At 41.0% G+C, this 19,276-nt stretch overlaps 1 protein-coding gene across 7 annotated transcripts in view; it reads left to right on the forward strand.

Moving 5' to 3' along the window:
- The first annotated feature begins 465 nt into the window (after positions 1-465).
- Positions 466-19,276, forward strand: part of LOC136437096 (interleukin-6 receptor subunit beta-like) — a 237,385-nt gene continuing 218,574 nt past the window's right edge. Inside the window, exons 1-19 of one of the 7 annotated variants that reach the window (XR_010756161.1) lie at positions 468-648; positions 1,974-2,125; positions 2,339-2,635; positions 3,448-3,571; positions 3,873-4,048; positions 4,697-4,857; positions 5,562-5,745; positions 6,435-6,517; positions 7,867-8,149; positions 8,946-9,272; positions 9,741-9,896; positions 10,455-10,616; positions 11,058-11,173; positions 12,254-12,398; positions 12,918-13,238; positions 13,625-13,645; positions 14,026-14,113; positions 14,314-14,368; positions 14,945-15,900. Coding sequence is in view for 6 of the 7 variants with exons in the window: in XM_066431568.1 (XP_066287665.1) it covers positions 2,029-2,125; positions 2,339-2,635; positions 3,448-3,571; positions 3,873-4,048; positions 4,697-4,857; positions 5,562-5,745; positions 6,435-6,517; positions 7,867-8,149; positions 8,946-9,272; positions 9,741-9,896; positions 10,455-10,616; positions 11,058-11,173; positions 12,254-12,398; positions 12,918-13,238; positions 13,625-13,645; positions 14,026-14,113; positions 14,314-14,368; positions 14,945-15,832 (3,684 nt within the window). In the remaining variant the exon portion in view is untranslated. The other 6 variants (XM_066431568.1, XM_066431572.1, XM_066431571.1 and 3 more) reach the window with 6 other exon arrangements.

Here is a 19,276-nt window from a genome sequence, read left to right on the forward strand (position 1 = left end):
AGGGAAGTACAGAAGTTGTACTGTTTGTTGTGTCCATTAAGTTTAATATATTACGACCGGCAAAAATGTATGCATAATGCAAAAAGGAACGTTATTGTCGTAGTCTATCAGGAAGTACAGGAAACAGATTTTAGTTTTTCATAACCAAACCAAGGAAACATCTATCTAGTCTAGTAGGTAAGTTATTCATTATCAAGGAGCTTCATGTCCATTAAAGGACGCACACTTTTACCTCGGGTACTCTTAGCAACTTCTCCTGAACATCCAGGTGTCATATAAGACCTACCTTCTAGTCTTCCCAAACTTATGGGGTCACCAATTATTTTGGTCACATCCTGCCCCGGGCCAGCTTTTTTTTATAAAGAGCATCTTGGTACCATTCAAACCCCAATTGTCAACGTCATGAGGCCCCCTAGCGGATTGTTTACAAAGCGTACCCTAATGACTCATCGGGTGACACTTCCCAGAAGCCGGCCCCCTGTGCCTCACTTCCGCCGAGCTTCCAGTTTCGCACAGCGTCAAACCTGATTAAACCTCCTTGGTCAAACGCAGCAAACATCACATAGCTCCACACGACTCTTGGCTGATCTCTTGTTCGATGTTTGTGTTCTACGAAGACTGGGGATCTTCAACATAATCGTGTACAAGGTAAGGCGTTTGTTTGTTTCCAAGGACCATTCAGGATCGTGGCGACCATTAATGCGGAAGTGGAAAAGTTGTGGGACTGTGGGCACAGTGCTGACACTGTAGTCTCTACCAGACTTCACATGGCGCTAGGAGTTAGCTAAATATAAACAGATAACATGCCTGAGGAGTTAGGTCACAAACTGTACTCCTATATGGCATTTATCTGTCTATTTCACCAACGTATACTATTTTTCAGCGATCTATGGAGCTAGTCCCTGCAGGTATTGAGCTACTCAGACTACTGTGTCACTGTAACATAGCGAGTCCGGGACATAATAGTAGTAACTCTAAGTATCGGCAATGTAGATTGGTCTGTAGTTTCGCAAGTTGTTGGACTTTACATAAACGGTTTTTTAGAAGGTTTAAAATTTTGAGAGATGGACTCGGGAGAGTCAATAAATTATCAGAATATTTTTCTTCATTCTTTCAGTCCAGTTTATTTACTCGCAATCCCTGTTCAGATTTATGATGTCTTGTTTTTCTTTGTACAATATGTCGTTTTACAGCCGATTATCATAGCAGCCTGTGTACAGAAATGCCCCCATAGCTCAAAACCTGACGTCCTTTATCACAGTTAAATGTGCACATGTTGTCAGGCCCTCCCTTCATTTTTCAAGTTGTAAATGTAATTTGATCCCGACCACGAGAGCTGCTCTGTCCATGAAAGTTGCTCGATGTTTACGTTATTGGTAAATAGGTAATGCGATGTATCGTTCTTTAGAAATGTTCAATACTATCAAATTAAGGCTGGTTTAACCCTAGCAATCGTTGAATGAAATGAACCTTCACAGTGACAATGTAGTAAGTAAGGCTGTGTTTTAATCCATAGTTACCAATAATGTTACCATGAATGAAAGGTAATACTTGCCCATTAATTCTACCGAGATTGCACTGTGTTATAATCAAACCATTGTACAGGTATTAAAGAAAGATTTACAGAGAACCCTAAACATACAGGCGGAAGCCCCTAGGGAATATTACTACAGTACAGGGCTGAAATAACCAGGGTCATTGACCCCGAGTTGTGTCGGTCGCGTCACTGAGACTAGCACATTTCCTGTGTGGATTTGCAATATTTCCTTTGGTGCTAGTTAGGCGGGGAGGGGGGCACAGGATTCTACAGTTCACAAAGAAAACTGCTCCACATCAACAGTTTCCAGATATAAACACAGCAATCGCAAAAATTCTGTTCTGTTTTTGTCATCTCTGTCTTCTGATACTCTTGACACACATTTCAATATATTAAGTCGATGTCTCTTTAATCTATTTTTACTTCCATGGTCCAGCACAGTGCCAAGAAGTGGGACTGTTCACTCCAGGAGTTTCAGCTGGCTGACAAGAATGTCAAGAAGCACACAATCATGGTTCCCTGTACTCGACTGCCTCCTAGCGATGTTCGTCAGCATTGCAGCACAGTCCAGTGGTTGCTCCTTTCATGGTCAGTGTTGGTTATTTACTGTTAATACTTCTGTTTGGTGTTTCATTTGTACCTCATCACCGCCGGATATTCTAGAAGGTGATCTTTCTACCTACTTAAAACTCCAAACATGAATGATCCGAAATGAAGAAGCTTGCCTATGCCTTACAGAATAGGAGCATGGAGACAATGCTATAATAGTGGTGTATAAGATGTCCTGTACTTAACCCACAGAAGACATACACGGTAGAGTGCAGCCTGTGAGTCCGCTAGTACTTGTCGGGTCCACGGTCATCCTCAACTGCACGATACATCCCGATGTCGATGGCATCACGGCACGCGGGGTGTTCTGGAGACACAACACTGAGACGATACCAGCCGAAGGCTACCGTGTTCTGAGCGACACTGTCAGTCAGCTGGTTATTGAGAATGTCTCGTCGGACTCAGCAGGGCGCTACGAGTGTTTTGTCCCCGAGCCGACCAATCGAGACTGCGGGTCTTTAGTTGGCGGGGCGGAACTGGAGGTCGGATGTAAGTATTGATATACAGAGTTAATGTCAACTCCCAGGGTTTGATATCAGGAACATTAACATTAGCCTGACTAAATCATGCTTCTAACATCCCTTCCACTCGTCAGGCCACTAGAAACTTGATAGACTCCAAGTCAGGAGACTCCCAGGAACATCTCACTCATGTTGACTTGTTAATATGCACATGTGCTAAGATGGACCAGGCATGGGAAAAGGAGGCCTGGAAGACCCGCAGCAACATACATTGACACCCTGAAGAAAGACACTGGCCTTGAAGTTGATAGTCTGCCCCAAGCGATGAGGGATAGAACCACATGGACCGCATCACGACTCGAGACCGTCCAGTCTCGACATAAGCAAGCAAGCAAGCAAGCAAGATGGACCAATTATTGCCAGACTGAGAACTGTCTGTTAACATGGTGTTGGAAGCTGTGATGACTGGTTTCCATGGTAACAGAGAATTATGAGCTATTGGATTTATTTTCATCATGATATTATATTTAAGTATCTGCTTCTGAGAAGTAGGAAATTAATTAAAGACCAAATGTTTAGATAGGTACAGGGGCAGACTGTTGATATTAACCAGAGCTGGAACAAGCAGCTAAGGGGCCCAAACCTACACCACTTCTTCCTTACATAAAAAGCTGAACAACCAAAAATCAAATCCTGCTGCAGTACCAAGGTCGGCCACCAGGGGGCCCAAGACGGACCATGACCATTGTGTCTACAACACCTGACATATATATCTGTGCCTATTGTGACTGGATGATTGGTAATACTAATACCTGCATGTGCCTGTCTTTCTGTTTGTAGATGCCCCGGAACAGCCAGTGTTGGACAGCTGTGTCTCAGACAACCTGGCTCTGTTCAGCTGCTCATGGTACAAGGGACGGGAGACACTGATACAGACCAAATACAGCATAACATACACAAACTAGTAAGTATGGTCTGATATACATGGATGGATGGATGGATGGATGGATGGATGGATGGATGGATGGATGGATGGATGGATGGATGGATGGATGGATGGATGGATGGATGGATGGATGGATGGATGGAAGAATGAATAAACAACTGAAGTCCCTCTATAATTAACAACCCTCATCTTGCTCTTTCAGTTTTGAATGAATGAATGGCTGAATGAATGATTGAACAAATGAATGAATGAATATACAAATGAAGGAATGTCATCTGTCTATGACTCGCCATCCTCACCTTGTTGTTGCCCCTCCCAGTGATGGACATGAGGACCAGGTGTGCCCACGGCTTATACAGGAGAGTGCGTCCTTATCCTGTGACTTTGGCCCTGGTACCAGCCACGTGGGGAACGTTCACTTCCGACTCAACGTCACGGCTGAGAACCAGCTGGGCAGGGCGGAGTCTGTAATTGTTGTGAACCCAGTAAACTATGGTACGTCTCCAAGCAGATGTAAGGATCTGGCTTAATTTCAATGTATTGTTTCCTTTGCATAACCAGTCAGCCACCTTCAAACATTGGCATAACACATCAGTAATGTATAGTAGGTACAACCTGCGAAAGACCAGACTGTAAAGTGTAATTTACGTTACACACACGCACACCGGGAAGGACCTCTATTCTTTTCAATAAGCGTGGTGGGTTCTTTAATGTACGAAAGGTGTGGCCCTTACTGTCCCTAACTGAAGCTAGGTACTAATTTTCACCTGCCGAGAGTAGGGTGAGGACATACATGTAGGACTGGTGTAAAGTGCCTTTCCCAGGGGTACAGCATCGGGCCTGCTAGGGATTTGAACCCAGAACCTTTAGATTCTAGCAACCACAAGGCCTCTTTGCCATCATGATGATTTTGCATCATTGACCTCTTTCTAGTAATGTTATGTATTGCACTTTTTGTAACAATTCCTATCCTCCTACAAATTGTTTTAAAAAGACTGAAAATGATCCAGATCATTTATTTACATCATTGATATTTAAATAATTGGACTTTTACATCTCTCTTCACAGATGTGGAAATATCATCTTTGAGCTGAGATTTTTCAGACAGTTTTTGATCATATCACTTTTCTCATTACCTGACAGTAAAACCTGCTCCTGTACGCAGCTTGGATGTCATAGGTCAAGGGTCAACATCCGTGTCGTTGTCCTGGAGTAACCCAGAAGGTCTAAGCCACTTACCCCGGGTCCTAGGCCTCCTGTATCAGGCACGGTACCGCTCAGAGTGGGACCCGGACACAGTTCAGGTTAGTCTTTACAGTACATACATGTAGTGTATGTGTATATCAGGTGTTACATTCCACTTGACTGCAGTCGTACGGCGACCTTCATTGGATTTGTGTAATTCTTTCATTATCAAGATGTCATTTAAAATGCAAAAGGATAACTTAATTAAAAGACAATCAAGCCCAGAAGGCATTTTCTGTGCCAAAGGATAGTAAGTTAGTTCAAATAGTTTGTAATGTTTGGTCATTTGTATGGTTTGTTGGTTGCATGGTTGTTTAATTGGTTGGTTGAATATTTGGTCAATATTGGTTAGTTGTGATTGGTTAATTGGTTGCTAATTGGTTAAATGGTTGGATAACTGGTTGGACAGTAGGATAGCAGAACATTCAAAGACATACGCCAAAAATAGTTACTCAAGCAACAGGATAAAATCTCAAAACTGACTGTTTCGAAATTTTATCCAGTTGCTTGAGTAACTATTTTTGGCGTATCTTACTACCTGGATGTCTAACCTTCATCAACAATTCAAAGACATATCAATAGATTTTCATGTTTTCCTGGTCCTCATGGCCTAAATGAATTCATATGTGTTTCAATCTTATTTAACTGATCCAGATTTAGAATCCAAACATTTCTAAAAGTTTAGCAGAGGATACAACAACTATAATATACATATACATGTAATACCTTAAATTATTATGCTTTCTTAATTTGTTAATTCCAGTACGTAAACTTGAGCCAGACGACGCAGGGGGAGCTGACCGACCTGAACCCCTTCACGACGTACGAAATCTGCGTCCGCGCCCACCCTGTCCAACTGGACTCCAGCAGCGGGGACGTTATCGGTACAGACGGGTACTGGAGCGACTGTCCTAGACAGGAGGTCTCTGTGCGGACACACAAGGCTGGTGAGTTGTGCAACTCATTCAAACTCTTCAATTATTTGTCTAATCTTTTTGTTTTCTTCTTCACAGGTCACTGTTACAATGAATTGTCTGTAGCGCTACAAATTTAGTATCTGTTCAAGCAGACATCATACTTTCAAATACCTAATTTATTGATCACCCGAAAATTACTAAATTAAAAAAATTGCCACAGATCTAGAATGGAGCATATTTTTTGTCTCAAAATCAGAAACCCATTCTAACGTGACACCTGGTGTGATTTGACCTAATTTGGAATTTTTGTTTTTTTGATCCTTTACACACACATTCTGTGTGAGGGAATGACTAGCCCTACATGAAATTTCTAGATTAAGCTTATCATAAGGGAATGCTACTTTATTTCAGTTCGCACCCCAGCCTGTCTTCTTGCTGAAAATTTTTATATACACCTCTAATAAAGTATGCAGCGGGCCCGGCTGATGGTCTGCATTACCTTTTGGATTTGGCAATGTTAAAATATGTCCTTTAATCGAGAAAATGTGTTAATTTTGCCTGTCATTAGCAAAAAGATTCCTATGAGAAGACCCTAGAAAACCTGATCTACTACGATACCAGTACTGTACTACACAATTCACTTAAGTGAAGTAATGTTATACTATATAGCAGTCATCCCTACATATATGTTAAACGACATCCACAATTTGATTTTCCAGCCCCTGTGGGAACTGTACCTGCCTGGCTCCACGTCACTCCCAGCAGGGATCCAGGAGTCAGGAATGTCGTTGTTTACTGGAAGGTAAGATCATTAGAATAAAAAAGGTAAAGGTACAGAGGTATTCCCATGGCCATTTAGAGGCTCTAGGGGCAGTGGGTTGTTATCCAATGTGTATAGGGCACGGTATTGGGAGGTGGAGCCCAACCCTCTCCGTCCACCTTCTTTTACCTCCCCAACTAAAGTCAGGTACCCATTTTGACACCTGGGTGTAAAGAGGAAAGTCATGTAATGTGCCTTCCCCTAGATGCAATGTCCAGCCATTTTCCGGTGTTCTGCAATATTGCAGAATTTCAAAAGTTTGTTCTGCAATTTGAAAATATTTTCTGCAAATACACAAGCCTCCATATATACTACAACTTTCCCAATTGACCTGATAATGCCCAAGTATATTTATATAATATCTAGCTTTGCAACATTACTGTAATTCTTTATTCTCTCACTCTATCTTTAATTTTTACAAAGTTTGAAACAGGAAAAACACATTAACATGTGTGTAAAAAATAATTCAAATGAAAAGCAAATTCACTTCATTGAAATGACAACATCACATCAAACAACTTTTTTTTAAATTCAAATATGTGTAAAAAAATTCAGCCACCTGCAGCTGTCTGATAAGGAGAAACAAGGACATTATATCCTTGTGGGGAATAAGTGTTCTGATGCGTAATTAGATCGAACAACCTGTAACAAAAATCACAGCTGCGGCCCTTGGAAAAGACAAAATTTCAACAACAAAAATTCTGCAAAATTGCAGATTGTTTAATTTTTCTTCTGCAATCTTGAAAATCTGCCTGCAAATTGCAGACTGCAGGCGGGTATTTCGAACACTTATAAGCCTAGCTAAACAGCCATTCGGCTACACATCAGACTTAAGACTTGTCCAAAATAAGAGTGTATTCCGTTAGTAAATAACATTGCTGTGAATAATCATAATCTGAGCAATCAAGAAGGCAGTTTGCATATTATATAAAAAAGAACTATAATTTTGTTTTCTTCCACCTGACAAAGATGGTGCAGTCAAACTTCTCCATAATACACCTGACCAATGTGACCACATTCTGGTGAATTTTTCCCAGTAAGACAAGCATTAAGAATCCTGACAGTGTCTATAGTGACCACCTGTCCACATAGATCAGATTGTATTGGTCCCTAGGCCTGTAGGAGTTAATCTTCTTGGCCAGTTTTGACTCATTTTATTCCATAAAAAAACTTTCACACATATCATGGAGATTGCACTTGAAGTTTCTTTAGTTAGTTATACCTAATCTGCTCTACTTGGTGATAACAAAAATTCTTCAGTATAATGTGCTAAAAAAAAATGAAAACAATAAAAGAAAAATCTAAATCATTTTTTCTATCCATTTTCTCAGGAATTGCCTCTGAGAAACCAGAATGGAGACATCAAAAATTACAGAGTGTCAGTAACCTCACGTTTGGAACATGGACAAATCTCGCAGGTTAGTTACAGAACAACTGTCCCGGACAACAAGCGACACCTGAATCTGTCAGAGAATGTGTTCAAGGTTAAAGGTTCAAGGTCGGAGATGCAGCTGCAGCTGAAATCCGACACTTCCTACGTCATCAAGATTTACGCTTCCAACGAGCTGGGAAGTTCGCCAGATACCTCTCTTCTACTGCCACAAGATGGTGAAGGTAAAATTGTTTAACATTTCTAAGATTTTGTACCCTGTGAGACCAGGATTTTCTCTCAAATATACTGTAAATGGGTTTTGCGGATGTGACACAAGGGGCAGAGGGCAAAGTGATAATTTCTGTCACCACAAAACTAATCTGTCACCACAAAAACGTGAACAATATAATGGACCATCACAAAAATTTCAACATTTACCGTACAACTGTCATTCACGTGATCTTAACGTAAGATTTATAATGTTCTATATATCTCCCATTCATTCCTCTGTCGTGAGTACTTCACTTCAGAATGGTCTGGCACATGCCCCCGTTGGTCAGAAACATTTGGTCATTGCATCCTGCGCTATTTTGTGAATAGAATTTTAATGTTTCTCAGAAGCAGTGAAACGTGGATCGAACTGCCAAATTTTCATTCCATTACTGTAACTCCATTTCAATGGCCTTACCGTGAGCCGGAGTCAATGAGAACTTCTTGCCTAAATTTTAAGTGAATGTTCTAGATGCTAATTATTTCTGGAGAACAACCAGGATCTATACAATCAGCAACCAAAGTTTTGGTGACCGTCTGTCACCTTCCTCAGGGCAATTCTGACTGGTTCTACTTCCCACTGCAGCTAGGTGTCGCTGCTACCATTGCGGTCTCAAAAACAGCAAGGCAAGAAATGAGAGGAGCAAACTGCAGCAGGAATAGGAGTTGTACTCCAGGCTTATCTTGGACACCTGAAAATGTAGATTAAAGCATCTTGAAGTTCATTTTACATTAAAAATGCATTTAACACATTTGTTTGACTTTCAGTGCCGACAGTTCCATCAACAATCCAGGTCAATGTGACATCACCAACATCTGTCATGTTGTCATGGCAACAACCGGCAGAAAGCCGTGTTCAGCTCACCGGCTACATCGTATTCTGGATGGCGTGGAAGTCAGAGAACCGACTGTACACGTGGGGGCAGCCGGATTGGGAGAGAGTAGCTGATGACCAGACGTTACCCAAGAGAATCGTACAACACGAAGTCTCGCGAGGGTTGGAGGGACGTACGCGATACAGGTTCGGGATTGTGATGGTCTCCAGCGAAGGTTTCGGGGAGGCAAAGCTTGTCGATGTGTACACTGAAGAGATGGGTGAGTGTAGATTTTGGGATTGTTGTGTCTGTAGTGAAGCGTGTCAAGTGCAATCCAGTAATATTAATGTTTGTCCTGCATGTATTATGTACGTTGCATGTCCTAGTTTTCTATCAATAATAGCAAATGACATGATATGATATGACATGACAATTGTATCTTATGTTATTTAAGATATGATATATAGCATGAAACATGGAAAAACATTTTCTAACGTATGATTCATGAGTTGATGACATAATGATATGATAATGGCAAGATATGGTATGATTTGATAGTATTATGATACCGTGTGATATGATATGCTAATTGCTATATGATATGCTAGTGTCCTTTGATATGATATGCTATGATGATATTATGATACATTGTGATGTGATGTATGATATGCTATGCTTTCCAATGATATGATATGATATGGTAATGATATGATATGATATGATATGATATGATATGATATGACCACAGCTCCAGTTGGCCAGGTTGAAGACGTCAGCCTGACCCCAGCAGGTCGCACCTCCCTCCAGCTGACCTGGGAGCCGCTGAGGCTGGAGTGGCGCAGGGGGATCCTGCAGGGGTACCAGGTGCAGTACTGCCCCCTGGCAGCTGGGACTATATGTGCAGGTGTGTGGAAAAGGATACATATTGTCATTGACAGTACATGTAAGTCAACCATCACTGAAAATAGACACAGTATAATTTAGACATTGTAGAATCATAGACTGGATGGTCCCATTGCAAAATTGCAGTGACTGTCGCATTATAAAAATGGTGTTAAAGAGAAGACCTGTCACATGGATATATATGTACAACAGTGCATACCTCACAGATTACCAATGCTTCATTTCGTAGGTCTCACCCAAGAAATGATGCAGTCTTCATCGTACCCTGCCAAATTATGAGAGTTGTTGTGTTATAAATTTGTATGCTTGTTTTGGTAAATCTTGGAATGTTTGCTGTTGTTTTATTTAGGCTGTTTTCGCTGTGATATCTCCACTGTTAATTCATGACAATGACCATGAATATGTGTTTCTGCTATATTTCTGTACTACTACAGAATTGTTTCAGCCACAAACTTAAATCAATGCATGCAAAATCCACCTTTCCCCTCTACTGTAAAATGATGTCCCCTCAGAAAAGATAGAAAAGAGATGACAATGATGTTCATTTTGCTTCTTGTAGAGGGAACCACCAACACAGTAAATGTGACGGGCGAGGAGACAGCGTCACTCCTACTGCAGGGTCTGAGTCCGTTCACAAAGTACTCTGCGACAATTGCAGCCGTGAACCGCGAGGGTTTGGGACCGTTTACTGACGCATCTGTACAAACAACAGCTGAAGCAGGTGTGTGTTTTTTATGATTGGATTTCTGTGAAACTTAGCTATTGTCTTGAAGGCATGTGTTGTGGAGTGGTTACCATTCTTGGTTCTGAATTAGAGGGTCCAGAGGTGGAATCCTATTGAAGCTGAGACCCTATTGTATACAGTTACTGTTAGATCTTTAGATATTTGCGATGGTTTAAAAATTGTGAAATCAAGACAATGCAAATATTTGTTTCCATTGTAAACTTGTTGCAATTGTTCATTGTACTATAATAAAACTTTCTGCCCCATTCATTGTCAAAAACTACTGAAATTTGAAGCATTTCCTAGTTTTTGTATCATTTGATACATGCATCTGTATTGCATTGGTCCGTCATGGAGTTTTCATTTCAGAACAATTTTTACAGATTCTTATCTGAATCATGCCTTACTGTTTATAATGTTGTGAATACTTTATTACAGCTCCAGAGGACCCTCCGACCAATATTACATTCTCACAAGTCACAGCAAGGGTCTTACAGCTGACATGGGACCTGCCGACGACACCGAATGGCATCATCGCATACTACATGGCAGAGGTGAACAACACGCTCCAGTGCTTTTCAGTTGACTAAAATTCTGACTTCATCTGAAATAGTCTCCAAATCGAACCTGTCCATAATGACCACTATAGTGGGGTCTAGATGGCGTGTACGTAGTGGTTCGGTGCTTGTCCTAGAACCCGGAGGTGGTGGGTTCGAATCCAGGGTCCCTGGCTTGACGTTGTCCCCCACAAATTTCCTCACTTCACTCTGAGGTGAAAATAAGGTTGCTTTCAATTGGTAAGGAACACGCCTCGGATAGGACGTTAAATAGAGGTCCTGTGTTTGAGGAGAGCCACACTTTGATCATGTTGAAATACATGCCACACTTACCTACACTTACGAGTAGGGGTCTTCCCTGGTGTGAGTGGATCAAATATCACACTGTCTGTACAGTGTGCAGTTTGTACTGTGGATGCTGTTCTCTGTAACAGTGTATAATCTATATGTAAATACTTTGTGTTTGGGAATGCATCTATATGAGTAGCGACACCTGTGCTACGCCGTGCAATGTGAACCAGTCAGAGAATTGTCTTGAAGAAGGTGACAGACCGTCGCTGAAATAAGTCATTGGTTGAATAAATCACTTGGTTGTGTAAAAAGAGTTTTTTTATTCAGTGACTTCCTACCTGATGAAACTATTCACAGAGGTTTGACTGTAGACTTCGTAGATGACAATGCCTTCACAATCTGTGATCAGGTATTCTAAGTAGGTGACACCGTGCCTTCTTTGTTTCTATGTAAATTGTTTTACTGTTTTATTTGTTCACACCTGTTTAAGTTTCACCTAGATTCAGGAAAAATAAATAGTTAATTCCAATTACAATGTACAGAACAGTTTTGATTGTATACTTTGTTTTCGATTGAATTTGATTTCAGTTCATTATGTCATTCATTTCTTCATCCATCCATCAATCCATTATCCATCCATCTTTTCATTCACTCTCTCATTCACTAATTCATTCACTCACAGGCAGATGGTGAGGTGTACAATATTCATTTTATCTATCCATCCAAACATCCATTCTGACACACTTTCATTCCCTCATTCATCAACTTGTTCCTTCGTTCCTCCAGGTGAATGGGGAGGTACACCAGCTTGGAGATGTTAACACCGTGCCTGTTTATGGGAACACCAGCTACGCCGTGAGGCTCCAGGCCTGCACCAGTGCTGGATGTGGTCCCTTCTCACCCAGTCACTCTGTCACCACTCCTATCGGTGGTTAGTTTGATGTTCAATTTGTAACCTTAACCCTCACCCCGTTGAGGTACATGTAGTGAACAAAACAAATCCTGTAATGTGTTGCATGGTAATCAAGATGACCTGGCCATGGTGTCTGGTACTGAACTGGCTGCTCTGTTTACTGTGACATCATCAAAGTAATAATCAATAGTTAATTCAAATATCAATATGACCTTTGAAGGTTTGGTGTTCAATGACATTAGGAGGTGGTATATTTGGTGAATGTTCTGTGTTCGTTGATTGATATTTGTTACTGTTGATGGGAATCAGAAAATGTTGTATCTTTGTGTCGTAGGCACTTTGAATGTTACATGTCCAGATTTGTTTTGTTTTTATAATGTCTCATGGGCTTGTTTGGTCGACTCGGTAAGAGAATAATTCTCTCACGAATGGCAAGTTGATTTGGAACCTTTCATATCCCTGCCTTTCCTGATTCCTCTCTAAAACCCCAGTATTCATAATATCTTTAAATCATGTCTTATGTGTGAATATTCGCAGCCCCAGAAGCTCCGCCCCCACCAACCGTCTCTGAGCGCAGGTCATCTCCATCCACCGTCCACCTCCAGCTGGCCACTCCGGCCCATCCAAACGGCCTGATTGACCACTACCTGGTGTCATATGCACTTAAGGACAGCAAGGACAGAACACAGCCACATGTCCAGAGGGTAGAGGGGGCGTCAGAGGCAGTTCTGGAGGTGGACTGTGCGGGGAACAAAGCTGTGATGTACGAGTTCTGGGTTCAGGCTGTCAACAGGGATGAAGAAGGAGAGCTGCTCATAGGAGAACCAAGTGAAAGGCTGGAAAGACAGATGTGCCTAGGTATGCAAGTGTCATACATGTATAATATATAACGTTATGATTGTGGTCCTTGTAAAGTTTTTCAATGGAATTATTGATACAAGGCCTTATATAATCATTTTTCTGATAACTTTCAGTCAGGTACTCTGAGATCGCCACATCCAAAAATAGGAATTTAAAGAGCTCTTACTACTAATGCAGTAAGGTATGTGCACCTTATTATAGATATCCAGGTGTTCTTGAGAAGGACTTGATAACCATGTTTTCTTTCTTCCTGTAACATGGCGGTCTGAGGGTACCAGGTATGATTATCATTGTAAATGTTACAGATTCAGTATGATATTTGTCAACTTCCTATGTGAGACACGTCTCTTGAAACAAACAATTTCTTACTTTTTGTTTTCCAGTTCCAGTGATGAGAGTCGATGGTACGTACAGACTGCAGTTACACGGTTTAATTTAGTTTGCATCTTAGACTATTACAACTTCATTTGGGACTTTTTAGACTTTATGAATTACTTACTTGTAGACTAAAAAGTTTTAAACAACATTTGTACGTATATCAAAGGCATAATTTTATCATACTAGATTGGAATAAATATTATGATATTTACCATGATAACAAGACTTGTTTAATTTACAATGATCAGGATTTAATTGCATTAGTTTAGTCTATGTTACAAAATAGACATGGCAACTGTCACAAAGGAATAGGACAGGCATGTCTATTGTATATTATATTATTATTATACTACGTGTATGTATACTTAGTACTTAATACCAGTTCTATGTCCTCTTCTGTTGCTAGGCGTGCCCGTTGCCATAGTGATTCCAGTTGTTGCCGGCATCATCAGCATCATTCTAGTCAGCTTTCTGGTGTGGAAGAACAGACACAGGTATGCAAATTATCTGAGCCAGTACTCAATGATAATGATTGTGATGATTTCAGTTCTTAGAATATATTACTTACAGCACAAAGTAGTACATACTTTCATCACTTACTAAAATAAGAAATGATTGCTGTTATCAATAATTCAAAACTTTTTTGTTTTGCATTCCAAGACTCAGTGACATGACTTTACTTTCCTTCATCTAGGGTGAAGCGCAAACTCTTTCCCAAAGTACCTGGTCCCGTCCTGTTTCTGGAGGAGGTATGAATAAAGTTCCATGTACAAATAATGTAGTCCTTTTCCTTAATCATACCTAGTATTCCTGTTATGTCCAGGACTGGTACTTTTCTCTGACTGACTCTATTTGGATCCACAATAAAGTTGACATTTCTACTAGCAATTCTTCCTGTGGTCCTAAAAATATGTTTGGTGACATGTTAAACTACATACATGTAGATCCCGAAATGAGCATTCATTGTATTTCTTAGAGTCGTTAGATTTAATATGTTGTATATTGTTCATATCAATTTGATATTGTATTTTATAGCAGACTTCTCCACTGACGATGTTTTTTTAAGCTTGCTTTTTGACATGATTTATAGTAAAGGTAAAGACTTATAAGCTTAGCCAAGATGTTAACAGAGGGCTGGATAGAGAACTTGTATCTACATTGTACTGCATGATTCTCTCTCTAAAACTCTCTGAGTCTGTTTTCATGATGATCTTCCAGTCCTGCATTATTTTTCTGATCCTAAATCCAACAAACTAGATAATTAAAGCAGACAAGATCTTTAGAAAATATCTAAAGTTGTGCTAAAATTTGGTCTGTGTTTTCAGGATGGACCGTACTCGGCCTTGTACGTCGTCACGGCTACCAACAAACATGAGCCTGAGATTTGTGACGACATTTCTGACTTCCTAGGAAAAGACGGAGAAGTGTCGCTGCTAACAGGCGACCAAGACAGTCTGAATAAGAAAGAAGACACAAACGAGGCAAGGCGATCCGCTCCAAAGACACCGCTGGGTTCAATGTCATATGTTTCCCGACAAGAGGACAGCTCACCCCCGTCTGGGAATGGGATATCCCAAACTCCACAACCACATTCGCCAACTGATAGCGTTGATATGATGTCTTTGTGGGATGCTGAAAAGACTCCTTGTCATCAGGGTGATACCATCAGGGTGGTACCGGAAGGCGACGAAGATTGCTATTGCGTCACGGGAGCATTACTTGACAAGACGCCACCGGAATGTAATGCATCGTACGTCACAAATCTGCCCTCACCAACGCCAAATTACGTAACCGTAGACACTAAACAGGACGTGGATTTCTATTGTGTGACAGGAACTTTGCGTGATAGCACGTCACCAGGGCCAACCAAACAGCAAGTGTCTCCACCATCCGACATGCCTTACATCACTAAAGTTCCCTCTACCCCTCCTAGTGGCAGTAGCAGAGATTCCAAACCAGACCGTGAAGAGCACTTCGGGTACCAAGCACGACAAAGCGTAGAGTCGCTCTGTGAGGAAAAGCAGCCACTTGTTTCTAATCAAGAAGGAGGTGAAGGTCATTGCTTTGGAGATCAAGGTCATTGTCCTGACGGCCACAAAATCCTTAAGGTCGACCATGACGGTTATGTGAAACAAAGCTTGCCTGATGGGACTTATGTTACAGACATGCCGGACAATGTCAGTCCAACCTTTGGGCCGTACACGCCACATTAGTACAGTTCAGTACTAGTTAAGTTTCAAAATTGCTTTACAAATGTACATGCATGCATGGATCAGTTCCAGTGGTTCAAAGGCATCTGGACGGTTAAGAGTTTTAGTCCGGTCTGTTGTCACGGACGCTACAACTCACATCGCTGCTATGGGAAACAGTTGCAGTCCTCAGGACAGGACATTAAGCCAGTCTATAGTTCATAGTTAATCTGTAATTTGCTATGCTTTTAAAAAGACGAGGTGAATTTTGCCTCATATGTGTATATTGCATAATGTACACATGCATGAATTCATTTGCTGTACATAATGGATTAAGATTATTGATATTCGATAGATGGGGGGGGGGGCGATAGATGATGATAATGATGATGAAGATACAGCCACTCTAAAGCTTTATTATATGCCACTGAGTCATATCAACCTTCTCACCATCAGAACTGTATTGACTTCATGTTTGTAAAGTTAGTGAAAAAGACTGTCACTATTGGTCAGTATAAAAGTGAGGATTATTTATAATTGAAGAATTGTTAGTTTCTCTTTTTTACTTGGTACATTTTACAATGTAACGTTACATTTAGTGTTAATTAGTGTTTCAGGAAATGATATTGAATAGGAATCTGCTAAAAGCTACAGAATCATGACAACTTGAATAGAAATTCCAGGTGTTCTGGCTTATTTTAAGCATAAGGCAGCTGGCTATAAGAGAATTCAAAAGTAAAGGTAAAGCAGTCATCCTCAATTCAGGTGAAGCATGATGCTTTTCCAAGTAGCTAGTGGTAAGTGCAATGCGGCCACGGCTCGCGTGAGTTAAGAATTACAATGGATTACCTCCATGAAAATGTGTGTGTTTCCTGATATTTGTGGTCAGCACAGCATAAGACCCTCTGAATGGATTGTAATGATACATTGTATTGGGTATGTGGGGAGACAATGGTCAAGGTCACTTTGGGTGTGTGACCTTGGTACTGCAGCAAAACTTTGAGATTTTGTATCTTTTGTCCTGGACATGCCATGGTTTTATTTTTTTCTGGCATATCGTTTCTTATGTCAGGTAGAAGTGGTGTAGGCCTGGGCCCCGTAGCAGGTTGCTCTGGAGCCACAGATGCCTTTAGAATGCAAATTATGCAAGTTAGGACTATTTTTGCATGATCAAAATATATCGCGGATGTATGAGGTCTCCTGGCTCATGTTTTAGTTCGAGGTCGCCCCTTTCCCTTAAAGCTCCTGTCACACACTCAGGACCTTCCCACGACTTTGCTCCTCAGTACACATCTAACAACCAATATCGGTACTGGGTTGGGAGTCCGAACTTGCAAGACTAGCCTACAGTCCATCCTCTTCTACCTCCAACTCGCCCCTCTGATCGCATCTCAAAAGAATATGACTTTCCCGAGTTTTATTCGTCAAAATGAATACAAGTCAGTTGGCGCAGACGACTTGTAAAGATTATATAGTAGATAACCTCACGGACCAGCTCCCAACCACAGAGACGACCTGGCTCACGACTAACTCCCAACTATAGTCTGGAGAAGGTCGGGAGGCCATGGACGGATATGTATGATATCGGCACTGCCCTCTACACCACACAGTGCTTGACATCTATCTAGTCCAATTCCCCTGGCATCACTAATGTTTAGTGACATCGACATGGAAAAAATGTAGTCCAGGTAAATGAATATACGGTATACATGTATCTAACTAGGTCTTGTCCTCCCTTGGGCTTCCTTCAGTTGACCTTGATTCCGCGCCCCGTAAGCCATCTTCCCGGACGCTATTACTTTTCTACGTTCCGGCAAAGCTGGCTGCACTGTTCATGGATTATGTGCTCAGCCAGTGACGATACTCCAGTCAAATGAGGAAATTTAACATTCACGCTAGGGCTTAATGTGTGGTTTGGTTTAGCAATGCTTCTTGTTTTTCAACCAGATGGCATGCAACCTGAAAAAAGGGAAAACCGAGGGTGAATAAAAGAATAATAATAATAACTAGAGTTCCACGAACACATTATCTTCGCCAAATAATCAAGGCTTATTATGGAGAGGGATTAATATTTACGTGCTTTTCACCCCCTGCAAATTTGATCATGCACCATACCATTTGGAAGTTATGATTGGGCGAATGAGTCCAGTCTAGATCGGGTTCAAAAATCATTTGGTGGTACACGACTAGTATATGTGTAGAGTGTGCTGATATATGTTATAACTGGTCATGAATATGAGTATGTTGATATTATATGGGCCACAAAGGTTCGATATTGCAGTGTTGAAAGTTGAAAGTGATGATGAAATAGTACAGTCACCATTATGAATAGAATACATCTGGCGCGATTTTAGGTATTTTTAGTCAGGCTTTCTATTTTGTCCCTATTTCGTTATGTCGCCAACCGTGTTGAACAAAAATGCTTAAACTGAACGCGTTAAAAACCAGCAGGACCCACACCTCTGCTTGGAGAATAGTTTATTTATTTGACCTACATGTACGTGTATGCAAGGCCATCTGTTTGCATGACCTGACACTGTCCCGTGTACCATTTAAATGCAGTGGGTTAACAAACTTTCCTTACTAATTATGCAAATTAGCTCCTCATTTGCATAATAAGTCATCGATAATGTAAAGCACCATCTGAGCTCTCTACATACCAAACATCACGACGATCGGTCAACCCCTTCTCAAGTTATTCATGTCCAAAAGTCAGAACAAAAACACCCACTGGAGTTCTTAACAAGCCGCTAGGGGGCCAAAATTTACAGAACTTATTTTCTGTGGCATGAACTATCCACATCACAAAAATCATGACCATAGCACTTTCAGAAAATATGCCCCTAAATTTTTAAGCTCCGATGCAGTACCTTAGATACTCGCTAGAAGGCCCATTATCGAACTTGACCTTCCTTTCAGTAAACCCTACCCAGCCACTAAATATCATACGGATCCATCAACAGCTTCTCGAGTTATGCTGGCGACATACAAATACACATCCACACAAAGCCCGCTGCTGTACCGACAGAAAATACCAGGGGAACCATTTTTGAACTTGACCCCCGTTTCCGCAACATCTACACACCTGCAAAAAATCATGAAGATCCATCACCGTTTCCGTCACTTTTTTTGCCTACATACATACACAAAAAAATGCAAAGTCCGCTGCAGTACTGTTGAAAAACGCAAGGTGAACCATTTTCGAACTTGACCTTCCTTTGCACAACCACTACACTCCTACCAAAAATCATAAAGATTCATTGAAGTTTTCTTGAGTTATGCTCCTGACATTCAGACCCACCCAACAGATTTTTCAACCGAAAACATAATCTTCCCCGAGTACAAGTACTCGGCGAAGATAATAATGAAATTGTTTTTATTTCATTACAAGATCTAGAGAATTTTCCGACGAACTTCCAAGGGTGTGATCATCTTAAAATCAACTCAGCTGACATGTCACCGATAAGC

Source organism: Branchiostoma lanceolatum, chromosome 6, assembly GCF_035083965.1.
Source record: "Branchiostoma lanceolatum isolate klBraLanc5 chromosome 6, klBraLanc5.hap2, whole genome shotgun sequence".
Taxonomy (NCBI): Eukaryota; Metazoa; Chordata; class Leptocardii; order Amphioxiformes; family Branchiostomatidae; genus Branchiostoma; species Branchiostoma lanceolatum.